At 43.8% G+C, this 17772-nt stretch overlaps 1 protein-coding gene across 1 annotated transcript in view; it reads left to right on the top strand.

Annotated features, from left to right (window-relative positions):
• Rell1 (RELT like 1) overlaps positions 1–17772 on the top strand; it is a 61952-nt gene that overhangs the window by 33520 nt on the left and 10660 nt on the right. The window contains exons 2-6 of the mRNA XM_008833220.3: positions 1076–1300; positions 3607–3678; positions 10879–10936; positions 13507–13743; positions 16435–16573. Of these exons, the coding sequence (XP_008831442.1) occupies positions 1076–1300; positions 3607–3678; positions 10879–10936; positions 13507–13743; positions 16435–16570 (728 nt within the window). The 3' untranslated portion in view covers positions 16571–16573. The remainder of the gene's footprint in view (positions 1–1075; positions 1301–3606; positions 3679–10878; positions 10937–13506; positions 13744–16434; positions 16574–17772) is intronic.

Raw genomic sequence — 17772 nt, 5'->3', positions numbered from 1 at the left:
TCCAGCTCCCAGAGGGTGGGGGCTGCTTTATGTTCTCAGCATTCTTTCCAGCTCCCAGAGGGTGGGGGCTGCTTTATGTTCTCAGCACTCTTTCCAGCTCCCAGAGGGTGGGGGCTGCTTTATGTTCTCAGCACTCTTTCCAGCTCCCAGTGGAGAGGCTCGGGACACCACAGACATGGAGCTCATGTTTACTTGGATCAGTGGATGAACAAATGCACAGGCTTCCATTCTTTTTATGCACCTTGGGCTGGAAACCTGAGGCCATGGCTGTGCTTTTCCTCCTCTTCTTAGCCTAGATATCTTAGTTCACTGAATTTCTCTAGAGCATAAGCTCTGGGAAGACAGGATCTTTGTGCTCTCTGGGAGAGCAGTTGCTGCTACAGAACTGGTTCTGTGCATTTCTCCCACAGTAATTGATTTCACCTTCCTAGAGAGATGCAGAGGTTCTGTCAGAATGCTCCTTTCATCCGAGGCAGAGGCATTTAGTTGTTAAATAATTGTTCCTTTTTACAGGGCTGCTAAAGGGGGAACTGGCCATTTAGTCCAGGTCTCCTGAGTCCTCACACTTAACTGCTAGATACTTGGCTGTAATACCACTTAACGTTTGCGTGCATGTTCTTGTGGGATGCTTTACTAAAATCCTATCTTTCTGCATCCTGTGGAGCCCTTAAAATTCATGTAGTATTATGAATACTACACATTGGCCTAAAAAGGTTTTTTTTTTTTCAAACAGGGTCTCACTATGTAGCCCTGGCTGGCCTGGAACTCACTATATAGACCAGGATGGTTTTGAACTCACAGAGCTCTGCCTGTCTCTGCCTCTCAAGTGTTAGAACTAAGGGTGTGTGCCACCACGCCTGGCTTTAAAAAGGTTTTAAAGAGACCCAGTGTGACCTGGTATCTGAGTGGCTGGGACAGGAGGTGGCTGTGGACTGTTTTCGCCTAATTCTGGGGCTCTCTGTGGCGGGACCCCCAGTGTGGCCCGCAGTTTTTGGAGAAGATACTGATTCAATGTGAATGTTTCCAGAGGATAACGACAGACATCTAACACAGCCATGCATGTCCCTCTCTGTAGACAATGCTGGCAGCCGCACGTTGCACTCCCAAGCAGGGACGACCCCATCATCACCCACCAACAACCCAGGGAATGGCCACCCAGAGTACATCGCGTATGCCATTGTCCCAGTGTTCTTCATCATGGGCCTCCTTGGTGTCCTCATCTGCCACCTGCTTAAGAAGAAAGGCTATCGGTGTACCACGGAGGCTGAGCAGGAGGAAGAGGAAAAGGTTGAAAAGATAGGTAAACAACTGGGGTTTTGTTTTTATAGGTTGGGGGTGGGGAGGTAGGAGTAAGGGAACAGAGTTTAAATAAGAAACCCTTCACATTTAATCACTTTCTTTATGAGGCAAAAAGCATATCTTTTGCAGTAACCAGAGTTTGGAGCTTTGCTTTCATTTACATCATGGTCCCATGACTTTGGACCAGTTATGTCTACTCCAAATCTCTGCTGTATGTAAAATTGACATTTTAATTTCATTTAAATGAGGCTCATCTTCACTTTGTGTGGGGTTACTGTGAAATTTCAAGACAAGATGCTTTGGTGATTGGTACTTACAGCAACTTGTAAACCTTATTCCTTGCTGTTACTTATTGAGATATCAGTTAAAATGGTAGGAAAATTAAACAAGGCTCATCAGGTTTGTGGTGTTACTTTTCCTGGGAGTGGGGTGGGGAGGTGTCTGTCTGAAGTTCACGTCACCGAACTTTGTTTATTAAGTGAATGATTGTGTGCACAGTGCAGTGGAGACGAGGCAGGAACGGGCATCTCTGTGAACTTCAGGGTGGTTCATCTTGTCTTTTGTACAGGATTTGATTTTAGTGTTGGGATAAGCAGAGAGCAGCATCCTGTATTTCCCACTGACCTTCCTTTCCAGCCATACTTTAGGGAGGTTTTCCCCAGGCCTTAAGGGCTAGCGGCTTGCTTTCTACAACTTGTCCAGCCCCTCTTCGGCATCTTTGCCAAGAGTTACCATCTGGAGTAGGTCAGCCATCGAGCACACCTGCAGGGCGGGTGGGGGAAGATTTCTCATTCCTCACCAGCTTACTGGATTGTTGGTTTTTCCATCCCCACTGACCTTTGAGGCTGAGGAACACGGCTGAACAGGATGAATCATCAGCAGCAAATGAGCAAACCAACCCTGAGTGTTTGTCAACAGAACCCCTCCCCCCACTATTGGCTGTAGGATGGCTCAGCCATCGGCTTCCTACTTACTGTCTTACACATGCATGAGCCATGGGAGAGAAGCCACCCTTGGGGTGTAGGCAGTACTCTTCCAGGTGCTTGAGTGGGTCATCGTACCCCTGTATTTATCCTCTGATTGAGGATGGAGTGTATCCTCTCTTCCCTTCTTGTCCTATTGAAAGAAATGATACAGATTGGTTTCCAAGTGGTTTGATTTGATTTGATTTTTTTCTGGACTGTTACATATACTGCTAGTATAGGGTCCCCCCAGACAAACAGGGTTTGTGAACAAATAACTACTGCCCAAATCTAGGTAACTTTCTTGAAAGGATCAGAGTGTTTTATTTTTATTTATTCATTTTAAAAAATAATTTATTGAGAATTTCATAGGGTATATAAGCATATAAAGTGTTTTGATCAAATCCATGCCCACTCCCTCCCCTCCAACTCCTCCCATATCTCCCCATCACTTTTTTTCTGATAACTTCATGTACTCTCCTCCTCCTCCCCCTCCCCCTCCCCTTCCTCCTCCTCCTCTCTTCCTCCTCCTCCTCCTCTCTTCCTCCTCTTCTTCTTCCTTTTTTTTTAAGGATTAGATAAGAGCTCCCAAATGCTTTTGACATTTTTGGCCTTTGGAACAGAATATGTTGCTAAGAGGCCCAAGGACATTTTGACTTTTAGCCAAGAAACTGGCTACTTTCCTTTGGTGTCTTTTTACCCTAACTGCCTACCCAATTCCTACCACCTATTCTTATCACACCATCCTCTGAAGAGGTTACCCAGGTTTGGATAGGGAATTGGGACACAGACCACTCTGGCTTCTTCTATGCTGAACAGGGATGTGGGGTGAGGCAGTTGGGGTACCCCTTCAGTGGGTCTATCTAAAAGACTCCCAAATTGCAGAATGGATAAGAGTGTTTTATAAACATGGATGAATACCCAGTTGAAAACATAAACAGTAGTCCTATTTATACAGTAAGTCTGCAATTAAATCCAAGGAAAGCATGTTTTCTTTTAATTAGCTTTCTTTTCATTTCCCCTAAGTGTTTAATGAGTAGGATTAGGAGCAGCAGACTTACAGAAGTCCATGTCTATTGCCTTAGAGAGTGAGTGGGTATTTAGTCTTGAGAAGAGATTGATGGACAGTCATGAGCCTTTTGTTTTATACTTCTCATGCCAACGAAGTCATAACATGTGACATTGGGAAGTCCGGGACTGAAGGAGAAAGAGTCTTAGCCTTGTGCAAGGGGTTCTGAACTTTCTGGAAGCTGTTCTGTGAGGTCTTGGGCTCTAAGATGGAATGTCTCATTGATTTGTTGCTGGTGACTGATGCTAGCATCTTCCTATCCCTTTTCTCTTTTAGAACTGAATGACAGTATAAATGAAAATAGTGATACTGTTGGGCAAATTGTCCACTACATCATGAAGAATGAAGGTATGGTATTGTACTTCAGAACAATTCAGTTTTGTTAAAAAACTTCCTCTGGGGCTGGAGAGATGGCTCAGTGGTTGAGAGTGCTGCCTACTTTTGCAGAGGACTTAAGTTTGGTTCTCAGCATTTGCATGGCAGCTAACAACTGTTCCACAGGATCTGACACCTTCTGATCTCTGTGGGCATTGCGTGTACATGGTGCACTTACATACATGTGGGCAGAACACTCATACACATAATATAAAAATTTTTAAAAAACCCCACAAGTTCCTTAGAAGAGTCAGATTATATGGACTTTTCACCACTCACCTGAGCTCCCTACCTAATACCTCAGCTTTTAGCAGTGTCTAGTCAGGAGAGTTTTACTTACCTCTGTGAGTTTTTTGGTGGCCTTGTTGTTGCTCAGGGCCAGCCCACAGCTGACAGCTTATGTCCAGGCCCTGCTTTCTGCTGTGTATAATTTGGGGACAGTCACATTATTTCAGAAAGCTTCAGTTTCCTTCTGTAAAATGAGAGTTGTACAAATACTTACCTTGCAGCACTTAGACTAGCACACGTGGAATGCTCAGTATAAGGACTCTCATCTGTTTCTACTCATTGTGCTTAAAAGTTATTATAAAATCCATATAACATGTAATTTACTCTTTTAGGGGACTGGGGAGATGATACAGTGGATAAAGTGCTTGTTTTGCAATCACGAGGATATGAGTTTGATCGCCAGCACCCACATCAAACTCGGGAGTGGTGGCACGTGCCTATAATCCTAGCAGTGGGGAGATGGAGACAGGAGGGTCCTGCAGCTCCTTAACCAGTCAGTCAGTCAGTCTAGCTAGTCAGTTTCCAGGTTCAGTGAGAGACCCTGTCTCCAACAACATATTAGATAACAAAAATTATTGGAATGGTTTTTAGAATAAGAACAGAAAAAACCTGAATACTTACTTGAAATTTTGTCTGCCTTCCAGAGACTTCCCCTCAGGGGGTAGGATTTGTCAATAATGTACTTGAACACTATCTCACACCACCCACTGTTTCTTTTCTACATAAAAATGTGCCTTTTAATTTGCACAGGGAATACATCAATGTGTTCTTGAACCAGGACTGAGGTACACTGAGGTGTGGAGGCCCCTCCCTGCTTCATGGCTTTCTGATTGAATCCTGCCTTCCAGGGCTGTGGACAGCTTGTGGGCCTCATGGCTTGGGCTTCTGTGGGCTTGGCAGCTGCTAAGTCAGTGATACATGAGGCAGATGACTGATGGTGGGATTCATTAAAACAAGTTCAGTTTGAAAATGTTGACGGGCTGAAATTCTCACAAACATAGACTTCATGGTACCCATGAATGGTTGTTGTATGCCAGGCCTGCTCTGAGGCTTCCTGGAGAGTAACAACTCCATGATTTGAATATATCATTTCCATTTAACAGCTGAGAAACAGAGGCCCACAGTACTTAACCAACTTGTCAACTTTGTACTGGGACAAGTACCAGAGCTGGAATTTGAATTCAAGACTGAACAACAGTATTCCTTTATGTGTGTGTGGGTTCTCCTTATCAGGGAGATCTTCCAGGGTGGGTGTGGGTGGGGAGAGTTCTGAGACCATGGGCACCACAAAACCCTCCTTCCACGTTTCTTCCTAACAAATCTACCAATGATGAAATTCAGCTTGTGAGCTAGACACCGAGATTAGCATAACAATAAGTAAAACAGATTTGTAGTGTTACACCATCATAAAAGTTGTTTAAAATTTTTGAGTGGGGCCTGGAAAGTAGCTCAATGGTAGAACTTTACTTAGTATGCCAAAGACCCCAGGTTCAGTCATTAGCCCTGCAAAAAAAATATAATCAATAAAACCAAATTTATGAATTATTTATTTCTGAAATTTTCCACGTTGATATTTTCAGAACCCAGTTGACTATTGAGTAACTGAAACCAACCAAGTCAAGCCCATGGGTCACGGGATGATTGCCCTCTACTTAAGCACTTGCTGGTTCTTGGTGGAATGACAGAGGGATGATAAAGTTACTTCTTTCAAGGAAGTATAGTGAACAGCTGGGGTAGTTTTTCAGAACTCCTGAAACGCTAGCTCATTAAATTTTGACAAGTGTTACATAAGTATCCTTTGTAACCCCATTTTGCAGATTAGGAAACAGGCCCAATGGGTAAGAAAACTTGCCCATGCCCACCAAGCAGTGGGTGGCAGATTGTGGGCCCCTTCCAATGATGACAGCAGAGAAGTGTTTGGGGCTCCTGGAACAAGCACACTGTATAATTTTCTCACCGTCCATACTCAGGCGAATAGGGCTGCAGTTTTTTTTTTTTTTTTAATTGTGTTTTTCTTTTCCTTTCCACAGAGAGATACTGCAGCACTTATTTCATTCTCAATTCTTTCTCTTCTGACTTCTGTCTTCCTCTTTACCTCATTTCCCTCTCCACTGGTGCATACTGTCATTGTCATTGTGCACCTGTGGTTTGTTCAGTGTCCCGGGGACAGGCGGGCTCTATGCCTGCAGCCCCTGGTTATCCTCTGGCCTCTGAGAGACCCCCGATTTCCTTGTGTGTTCTGTTCCAGCTGTGGCTCTAACATCCCCCTGCACCCAGACCATAGCTGGATAACAGGATGTATACTTTAGTGTCTCGGAGTTTATAACAAGAATCTTCTCAGGTTGACTCTGAGAGTGTATGGAATGGACAGATTTTTATCCCAGCTTTGTCTCCATCACTAACATAATGTCAAACTTCATTTCTGTTTAAATGCTGATTTTTTCCACCTGAGTAATTGTTAGTAATTTCATTTTCTGTATCTAAAAATTATAACCAAACTAAAACTTCTCTTTAGAAATTAAAAAGGAATAAAATGAATCAGTCTCCACTGCCATTTTCCCATGTTTATTTAGGTGTCTTTTTTCCTTTATCCACATATTTCTAAGCATTTACAAACATGGTATATAAGTAATTTCCTGCATTGTATTTTTAATTTGACAAATGGGTAATTTAATATCATTAGGATGGTATTCTTTTTTTATGAAGCAAAGTTGGGGGTTTATTAAATTTTGCTATTGATTTAAGCAGGGGAGGGTTGAGGCTGAAGGAGAGGGTGATGGCACACACTTGGGAGGAAGTGCAGGCTCCCCAGGAGAGCCCCAGGATGTCATTCTTGTGTAAGGTTTAAGCATGTGCCTTTACCTTTAGAATTTAATTTTAGTTTAGGTCACTGTCCCTTGGAGGTTGGACGTAGCAGCTGACCCACTGGGCAACACAATTTGTGTTCCTCACACTACACTTACAACACAGGATGTGTGGAGTTTTCCAAACCAAGTGGTTCTCCATCTTTGAACACAAGCTCAATGTACCATTTAATCCAATTCTAACTCTGCCTGGGAGTCAGTGTCTGATCCCACAGGTTAAGGGCTTGGTTCTACCACATTCTTCTGCTTCACATGCCAATGGCAAATTCTGTTCTTCAAACCTACAGTTATAAATTGGAGAATTCCCATAACCCCCTCCTCAGGTTTGTTAATTTGTTAGAATGACTCATGGAACTCAGGGATACACTATTACATTTAGTGGTTTGCTTCCAGATGGAAGAGATGCATGGAGGCAGGGTATTGGGGTCTCGGGTGTGGGGTTGAAGGGCCTAGGCCCTCTCTTGGCTTACACCCTCCAGACACCTTCATGGATTCAGCATGAATCTTTCTTTTTAAGGTTTTTTTTTTTTTAAATTTTCTTATAGTGTAATGCCCAGCCTCTGACCACCTATGCCCACTTCCTGGCCAGTGGCTGGGGCTGAAAGTTGCTGGCCTCTATTCACAGGCCTTTCTCCTGACTGGCCCCACCCTGACCTGCCTTATCAGTGTAGACTCGGGTATGATCAAATGGCTTATTATGAATGACAAAAGACATTCCTGTTTCACTTAGGAAATTTCACTCAGGAAATTCTCAGAGTTTTAAGAGACATACCTGCACACTGATTATTTTCTTTCTAATGCCAAGGGTCGGAGTAACCTGAGTGCTGTCTTTAAATTTATCTTTCTCTGTAGAGCAAAATTGAAGTGTTTGGCGTAGTCAGTGGGGTTTTCTTGAATTGTATAGAAGTTTGACAAGCATTAAGGCTGTAGCTGAGTTTCTTTTGCAAGCTCTTAAACTGAATGCTGCAGTAAAAACAAAGAGTACTTCAGTTATCCCTCAGGATCCTTGATTATTCCACGAGGTCAGGGAACCCCTCGTGAAGTTCTTACCTTGAGACTCAATTTGTATTACTCTAGAAAGGATGCCTTTACAGAGTACTGTGAATACTGAGTGCATTGTGATAAGTATGCCAACATGCTCTGAACTCTAGCTCCTTGGATGGAGAGTTGACATTGGAGAGGAAGGATTGTGTCTAGGTTTAAAGCATCCTCTCTGGAGTCATGGACCTGAACTTGTGACCAAATCTAGCTCTCTAGCTGGATGACCCTGGCAAGTCGGTTACTGTCTTTAGGTCTCAGTCTCCATGTCTGCAAGATGGGGATAGTTGCACCTGCTGCTAGTGCTGGTAGAAGGATCTAACATGGTGAGGCCTGTAAAGTGTTTAGGCAATGGATTGGCACATGCCCCTCATGTAAATTTTGGTGATGGTGATAGTCTTGCTTGGGGCATTTGACTTGGGTATAAGGAAAACTGAAGAGAATGGTATCATGTTCAACAGGACATTTTCCTTTGCTGAATTTGAGTGCTTTGTGTATATTACCAAGCAGGAATTCAGGGAGAAAAGAGACAAAGCATTTTCTGGAAACTACCTCTATTCTTGACGGGGTTTCCTTGCCTTGTAACTGATCCCTCCCATCCTTGAGAAGACCATGAAAGAAACTGTAGTTGGAAGAATGTTAGCAAGTGTGAGGCACCCATCTGTTGTAGCTTATTGGATGTAGGAGTAATGAGTACTGTACAGAGAAGACAGTTGACGCACAGTACCTAAGGGTCTCACATCTGTGAATTCAACCACCTGCAGATTAAGTGTTCTAAAAATATTTGCCTTTGTACCGTAAATGTACATTTTTTTCTTGTCACTAATCCCGAAGCAGTACAATATAACAACTATTTACATGGCATTTACATTATATTTGGTATTATAAGTAATCTAGAGGTGATTTAAGGTACATGGGAGGGTGTGTGTGGGTTATATGTAAATATTGTATCATTTATACTGGGGACATAAGCATCTGTAGATTTTGGTATCTTTGAGTGGTCCTGGATAAAGCACGTCATGGATGACACTGTGGTCACTGTTTATTCAGTAGAACTTAGACTCTTTTTTCATGTGTTGAAGTCCTGATGGTTGTGTTATGGTAGAAAGTTTTCTTGTCACAGAAGAACAGAAGTGTTCCCATGAGGTACCTTACTGAAGTTCACTTCCTTGTATAACCTTGAAAGTTCACCCAGGGGTAGGAGAACATACCTGATGCATATACATCTCTCTCTCTCTCTCTCTCTCTCTCTCATATATATATATATATATATATGCCCCATATGCCCTCCCTCCTCAGAAAAAGTGATTGTGACTAATTTTTGTGTAGAAACTGGAGTAAACTCTTAGAAATTTTGCTCAGAACAAACAAAGGGGTTTTGCCTAGTTATTCCTTAGAAGGACAAGTCACAGGAATTCATGAAAACAGGACTATTAAGAAGAAACGTGGATAATGGTTTTCATATCTTTTATGGTCACAGAGTCACTTTGTAATTTGATATTTCATTTGACAGGGAGTAATCATTTGTAGGTAATTGGTTTTCTCAGGCAACTTTAAACCACTGTTTTGAGAAAGCTTATTTATCACTATACATTTTGTTATTGCTATCCTTGGTATCATACCCTTTGTTATTTTTCCTCTTTTCTCAAGTTTACTCAATGATGGCAGAGTAAGTATAAGCTGGCCAGCTATTGTCTATTTTGCATAAATTGTATATGGGGCTATGTATCTTTTTAGTCCATCTTCTTATTATAGTGCAATACCCAAAGCTAGTCCTTTTCTCTCTCTTTTTTGGGGGGTGCTCTTTTTGAGACAGGGTCTCCCTGTAGCCCCAGCTGGCCTGGAACTTGCTATGTAGACCAGACTGGCTTCAAACTCACAGAGATCCTCCTCCCTCTGCCTCCCAAATGTTGGGGTTAAAGGTGTATGCCACCACACCTGGCCTGTCTAAATATTTCTTAAAAACACAACCTCAAACCCCCATGTATTCTTTTTTTTTTTAATTCTTTTTTTTTTTAAATGTGTGTGTGAGTGTTTTGCCTGAATGTATGTAAATGCACCACATGTGTGAAATGCCAGTGGAGACCAGAAGAGGGCGTCAGATCCCCTGGTACTGGAGTTACTAATGTTGTCAGCTGCTATATGGGTGCTGGGAACTGAACCCAGGTTTGCAAAAGCAGCCAGTGCTCTTCATTGCTAAGCCCCCTCCTGAGTGCTGGGTTAAAGGTGTGTGCCACCATGCCTGGCTCTCCACTATGCATTCTCAAAGGTTGTAATGGGGTACCATGCTTCCCAAGAGGGTGAAAATTGGATTGTGGAAGAACAACAATAAAAATAGTGGGTTTTTTTGTTTTTTGTTTAATCTGCAAGGCACACTTCCAGCAAGGGAGTTTGAACTAGAGTTAATGGTCATCCTCTGGGCATGTTTTTTGCATGTTAAATGTTAAATGCTGCCTGCCACTGACTCATGAGGTAAATTTAATACCTTTTCTCTCTGGTGAATTTATTGTGGTTAGTCATGAGAACAGTGCTTTTAAAACCAGTGGAGAAAGTTAGGACTCAGTGGGTAACGGCATTTGGCCTTGGCAGTTAAATCACCAAGAGGAAGCTGACGTTCTCTGCAGCCTTTCCCACTGGAGAGTGGGAGTACTCTATGGAAGATGCAGCTCACAGTGTGGACATGGGGGACCGGAGAAGCTCAGGTTCAATCTGCTTTGGTTGATAGCTCGCACACTTGGATTTTTAAGGAAGTTAACACCGTTAGTCTAAGTTAAGTCAGCTTGTATCACATAAATTCAAAGTTATCTGTCTCAACTTAGGCTCTTTTTTTCGGTGGTAAAGCAGAGCAAAGGCAGTTGGCTTTCTCCTAGGGCCCTGGGCCTCTGTGAGTGGAAGCAACTGATGAAGTGTTTCACTGATGGCTTTTCTAATCTGGTGATTCTGTGATTACTCATTTGCCGTTTTCATTCTTTTTCTTTCTTAGCGAATGCAGACGTTTTAAAAGCCATGGTAGCTGACAACAGCCTGGGCGATGTTGAAAGGTGAGTGCCTGTCTTCCCATAGGAGACACTTTTCCTTCGTTTGTTCATATTGACGACATTTGGCATGTGACTCGGCTAGAGCTGGCCTCCTCCCTGGGGCATTATTGACATTTGAGTCCAGATGGTTCTGTGTTGTGGCTGGTCCAAGGTGGACTACCCAGTACCATCCCTCACCTCGTCTCACTGAAGGCCGAGTCCTGCCCCTCTCCTACAAGGTGTGACAACCCTGGATGTTCCTACACATTGTCAGTTTCCCTTGGGAGACCATCACCTGGCTGAGAACTGTTGTTTAAAGAACAGTGCTGGGGGAAGGGAGGTGAGGGGCTGAGAGCAGAAGTATAGCTTTAGAGTCTGACAGTGGCCAAGTCCTGCCTCTGCTGTGTACTGACCGCCTGTCCCTGGGTAAGCTATCTGCGCCTGCTGAGCTCCAGCTCCATTGTATATAAAATGGATAAGACTATGGTGCCCACTTCATTGGTTGTTATCAGGAATACAAACCACTTGGAGCCCAAAAGACCTTTATGAATAGGGATGACTAAATGATAGCCAAGTTGGTTGAGAATACCTGCTACAATCTGTTTATTTTTTTTTATGACTGATTGTAGGTTACAGTTGCATAGCACCAAATTCCATCATAATTAATTGTAGAAAACTTTATTTTTATATAATTTTCCATTTCTCTAGCCAGGAGCATTGATTGAGGGCTACTTTGTATAGGGTACTGTGTCAGTACAGCAAGGAAGTCAGACCTTTGTCCCTAAGAGACTCAGCTGGTGGGGCAGGGAGATGGGTATGTGAGGCCTTATGGGAAGCTGGAACATGTTGTTGGAGGTATAGATTGGAAGTCTGGGGGATCTGAGGGCCAGGGAAGGCCAGCGAGGAAGTCCCATTGGAGCCAAGTGTTTGAGGCAGGTACTGTGTAGACAAGAAAGTCCGTCTGGGAATGATTCAGTCTGGGTGGCCAGAAAATATGCAGGAAGTGCCAGGACGTTGTGTTGGGATGGAGTGACTGATGAGTTTGGGTCCTTTAATGCTTTTTATGTGGGCCATGTACCTGACACATCTTCAGTATTAATGTGTTCTTTAGACTGGCTCTGTTAGAGGCACATGTCAGAGGAGTTGTGCAGAATGCCAGGCAGCAAGCTCAGGAAGCTCTGGAGATGCAGTTCAGGACGTACTGGCCGATGTTTCCCACCTTTGACCACAGATATCTGCTGTTAAGACCACCTTACCTCCTACTGTCCTTGACTTAGTCATTTGGGGCATCTGTAGCGCCTGTCCTTGGGCTTTATACCTACTGGTACTTGTACTTGGTGCTTATTGAATGAATGCAGTTAAACATGAACTCAACTTTCTAATACATGGTGTCAGGTTAACATTGTTTCTCTCAGGGGGGTCTGCTTGTGTGTTTGTATTTGAACAATTTAAAAGGCATGGCTAAAGACCACATGGAAACTTTCGGCTGTCTATTCTGTTCTGATTCTTCTCAGTGGAGCGTGGCCTGGGCTTTAGAAGCATGCTGGTCAGCTGGCTGTCAGCAGTGCAGAGGCTGCTTTCTCCTGTCCCCAGCCTTTCCTGTGGCTTCGGGGCTTTTGCTGCATCGTGGGTATTGGTTTCAAGTGTCAGGTACTGTGGTAAGGTGTGCCAGAGGGGCAGATTCCTAGTCGGTCTGGCCCTGTCCTGTTCCGCTTTTCTCACAGAGGATTGGTCTGTGCCTTCTGAAAGTAGCCAGCATTGCCTCTGTGGTTCTCCTTTGTTATTTTTAAACCAATCTGGCCAGGTTTCTTCTAGGTTACCAAGTGGTCCCACTGGTGGGCACAAGTGTGGGCTCTGGAATTCGACTTTCTAAGTTTGAATTTCAAAAGCAGGCATGTGCTGTTTGTCCTGGGAAAGTTACATGACTTCTGTGAGGCACTGTGTTCTCATTTATATGATGAAGAAATTAGTACCTGCACCATAAAACTTAAGGAGGATTAATGGACACATGTGAAGGTCTCAGGAGACCGCTAGCCATTCTTATATTATTGTTAGCAGCAGCATCATCTATTTTGAGCATCATTTTGATGTCTTGAACTAAAAGCTTTCTTTCTTCCTTTGATGCAGCAGTCAGATTGGTTTCAGTATTCTGACATCTTAAGCCTTCTGACAGTTCAACTGGAATTTTTTTTTTCTCCATGGCACATACATTCAGGGCATCTCTTTGTTTGGAGTTCCAACAGACTCTTAGCTGTGTGAGCAGTTGGTGTGGCTGTGTGAGAGGGGAGATGAGGGTTTTGGAAAGAAACCTAATCCTGTGAAATCCAAGTAGTGTATCATGTTTGAGTAGTGGCTTATACTCAACCCATCAATTTCATTTTAGAACTGATAAGACATATTATTATTGCTCCAAATGAACTGCCATTGCATGATCCTAAGAGCTGAGTGTGGCGGCTTTCTGGCTTTCCAGGGTCAGTTCACAAAGTTCATTTGTACAATTGGTTGTTTAAGCCTTCTTTGTGGAAGCAATTGCCTTCACTGGGATTTCTCTTTAGTAACCAGTTTTACCTTTTTCTTTTTCCTCCCCACTGTAGTCCTGTGACCCCCAGCACTCCTGGGAGCCCACCTGTGAGTCCTGGACCCTTGTCACCAGGAGGCACCCCAGGGAAGCATGTCTGCGGCCACCATCTACACACAGTGGGTGGTGTCGTTGAGCAGGATGTGTGTCAGCGGTGTAGACACAAACGATGGCACTTCATAAAACCCACTAACAAGTCCAAAGACGGCCGGCCACGGCGTCAAGGGGAGGTCACTGTCCTCTCTGTGGGCAGGTAAGGTCTCTTCTGATGCTTCTGGTTTGTTGGGGGGCTGGTTGCTATGGTTATGGATTTGTACCTTTCAATTGGGAGTAGGTTCGAATAAGCCTGTCTCAGGTCTCATCCTTGGGCATCTTAGATGGTTCCTGGTCTGAATCCTGGACATTTCTAGCAGTAGAAAAATCCTACGAGATAGCTATTAGTAGGTCAGATGGAACATGTATTAATTAAGATAAATAATTAATTACTCTCTGAAACAGTCGGAGCCCAGACTCTCAACTATATCCATAATAGATGTTTCTGTTTCTCTTGTGAGAATCAAAATCAGGTGATCAGGTCTGTGTGTGGCTCTTTCAGAGCCCCAGGCCTCTTCCACTCACAGCGCTGCAGGTTTGTGAGCAGGAGAGAGTTGTGGAGGATGCTCACAAGGGGTTCTTAATGAAACTGGCCTGTATGGTTACTTGGCTTCACTGAACTGCCAGGCAACTGGAAAATGTCATGCAGCCATGCATCAAGGACGGAGAAAGACAGTCCAGAACAGAGAATGATCTGGTCCAGAACTTTCCAGTCTCTGCTACTTAAGATCCAAGCCAGTCACAGTGACTGCTTGCTTTGCGTTCACCTCAGGGTGTCTCAGTTCCATGCACCATTTCCTTGTGACTTCACCTGTGATATGAAGGGCTTACTGTTTGACATGTCAGGACTTGACATGAGCAGGCTGACGGGAGGCTTTTGCAGTTTCTGAGGAAGTGCATTGCTTGAGACTGTGTCACCTTGGGGAAGGTCACCCATGCTGGAATCAGGCTGGGTAGAAAGGGCCAAGGGAAAGGTTAAATCAGGACACATAATCCTCCTTTCTCTGCTGACAAACCTATGGGATGAGTTACCTGGACTCCTTGCATCTACCTTGTTTGAGGTACGACTGCTTACAAACTGTTATGTCACTGTCTACCTCAGTTTCCCTCTACACAAAGTGAGAAGTCCACCCCCATTGCCCGAGTTTTCTCGGGGTCTCCTGTGCTGTCAGACAAACCATATAACACACTTCTATGTGAATTTATTATAGCTTATGTCTTGGGAGGGGGATATGGAGAAACTTCAAGAGACTAACACCTGGCACCCCGCTCTGCGAGGCGGGCTGTTCCAGATCGCTTCCATGCCCACCCACAGTCTCTGTTACCTTTTGCCCATGCATCTTGGGCCCGCAGTCTCACCCCACGTCGGTAAATGCCCCCTCTCATGACAGGGTGAGACGCTGGGGCCATCATTTTCTTTGCGCTTGGCACTGCACGTTCTCTGCTTCTTCCGCCTCGGGTTCTTGGCATCTCGAGGCTGCCACCCAAGATGGTGCCACAAGCCCCTCCTTCCGTGGCTAACTTTCCACAGTCAATTCTCTGCAGCAGACCCCGCCCCTTGGAGGAACCAGGATCCCTGGGGAACACACCCCCTATTAGGGCCACCATGAAGACCAAACGACCCATACAAAGGTTTTTAGCTCAGTTTTGGGTACTTTTGCACTCAAGAATTATTATTATTCTTTTTTATTATTTGTTTAGTTATGTGTCCCAGAGGCCACAAAGACAAAGCTGAGGGCTATTTGCCACTTACAGCAGAGCAGTACAACTCATGACCAGGGCTTTATTAAGAGGCAGAGTCATGGGAATTTATGAATACAAATGAGTGAAAACCTGAAGTCGTTTACACAAAGCATGTTCTGTTTTCTTTAAAAAAAAATGTACTGAAAATTCTCAGCTCAGCTCTAACATGCATATTTCAGGGCTCGAAATCCAACTCCCTCTTGACTGTTGGATGCAATGGACATTTAATTATTATGGGCTGGTTTTCAGCATGTGTTGCTTAAGAGTCTTGCAGTTGGACAGGACAGATGGGTGTTTACATCGTTCCCTTTCTTCACTTTCCAGAGTCCTCTTCCTCTTCATGGTTGGTGATGGCATTTTGGACAAATAAGAAAATTTTTATTTTAGATTATTTTAAGTCAAATTAGGACCAAACTAGAAAAAAAATGTTTTATTGAAAGACTAAAGATTTGATGATGTTGCAGACAAGCAGATTGAGTAGCTTTCCTTAACCTTTCTTGTACTTCTTAATGAAATTCTCTTCTTTAACTTCATTTTTTTTTTCTTTAATTGCTAGTGGAAAATTAAAATTGATGTAAATTTGGTTTTGAAAAGCAGAAACAACTTAGTAAAATGCATTATTGTGGCTTCTCTGACTGAGAGAGGAGGAGGAGGAGGAGGAGGAGGAGGAGGAGGAGGAAGAGGAGGAAGGGTTGTCTGATGGGTATATTTTCCTGAGGTGATTATCTAGTGACTATCTTGGTTATCTGTCTGTCTGCTCTGTAAACCACTTGTCTGCTGCCCAACCTTCTGTGGTTAATGGCCATGTCATTGTTGGAAACCGCAACTCTGAAACCACTCAGATTTCAGCATGTGTTTGTTAATGCACATTTCATTCTCTATAAACTAATAGGGCTAGTTAAGTGAACATCAGCTGTATGGTTGGACAGGGGATGGGAGGGGCCTTGCTGGGTGGCAGTGTTTTTCCTATCACATGGGTTTTTTATTGCTGCTTTTACTACTGGCTGAATTTACTTGGTGTTTTCCAGATGGATGGTTTTTGGATGGATGGTTTTATAATTCTTGTTTACCAGGAAAACAAAACCCATCAATTCTTTTCCCACCTCAGGTTCAGAGTTACAAAAGTGGAACACAAATCAAACCAGAAGGAGCGGAGAAGTTTGATGTCTGTTAGTGGGACTGAGAGCGTCAATGGCGATGTGCCCGTGACACCCGTGAAGAGAGAACGCAGCGGCACGGAGTAGCAAGTGAGCTGGGTTTGGGGGCGTTGGGGCTGGGGTGACGCCCGATGGGGAAGTGGTGTCCATGAGCCTTTTTGGGGTCTGTGTCAACCCAGGACTGACATTTGGCAGGGAAATGGGAGAACTTTCCTGAAACTGGTACAGTGGTGGAGCATTGAGGCCCTCATGATTCTGCCCAGAACTTTTGTAAGGAGGCCTCAAGCTTGGAGGCCTGTGTGATAGCAAGTGCAAAATGTTATATGCAAGGCAGACGTTCAAGGTGGTGCAGACTGGTGGGGACTGTGGCCAATCAGAACCGCTCCCCAAACTGAGAGAGCTTGCATTAGCACAATGTTATTACTATATCTTTGTACTCAAAAGAGGGTAAAATCCAGATTTTTAGAATGTGAAATAATAAGTTTTTAAATGTTGTCAGCCATATTAGTTACTTTTCCATTGCTGTGATAAGACACCATGACCAAGGGAACTTATAGGAAGAAGAGTTTATTTGAGCTTACAGTTCCAGGTTCCAGAGGGATTAGTCTAATGTCCATAATGGTGGGAGGCATGGCAGCAGAGGTGGCTGGAACAGAAAGAGGAGGCTCACATCTTCAAGCAGGTATAGGAAGCAGAGGAGGACTGGAAATCTGGCAAGGTTTAAGAACTCTCACAACCCACCCCCAGCAACATGCTTTCTCTGGCATGGCCTTACCACCTAAAAATCTCCCAAAACAGTGCCACCAACTGGAGACAAAATGTCCAAATACTTGGAGTCTATGGGGAGCACTCTCATTCAAACCACTACAGCAGCTTATTAAATTTCCTGTTTTGAAAAAAAGAGACTGAAGAGATAGTTCAGTGATTGTTCTTGCAGAGGATCTGGGTTCAATTCCTAGCATCTACATGATGGCTTACAGTTGGCTCTGACACCCTCTTTTGGTCTCCACGGGCACCAGGCACGAATGTGGTTCATGTACATATATGCAAACACTCACACACATAAAATAAGAAAGAAAAGCCAGATTGGGCATGGTGGTTCAGGACTGTAATTCTAGTGCTTGGGGGATGAAGGCTATCCTGGGCTACAAAACAAAACAATACAAAACAAAAGAGCATTCAGGTCAATGGCATGTGTTCTTAATGTTTTTTAAGTAAACTGCTTGAAAAAGACTGAAGCAACCAAACCAGTGCTTTTTCTTTTGAATTGGGAACCTATTCTCCCTGAT

The sequence above is a fragment of the Nannospalax galili genome, unplaced genomic scaffold, assembly GCF_000622305.1.
Source record: "Nannospalax galili isolate Female #2095 unplaced genomic scaffold, S.galili_v1.0 scaffold236, whole genome shotgun sequence".
In the NCBI taxonomy this organism is placed as follows: domain Eukaryota; kingdom Metazoa; phylum Chordata; class Mammalia; order Rodentia; family Spalacidae; genus Nannospalax; species Nannospalax galili.
The sequence above is the reverse complement of the archived record's forward strand: the minus strand, read 5'-3'. Positions and strand labels throughout refer to the sequence as shown.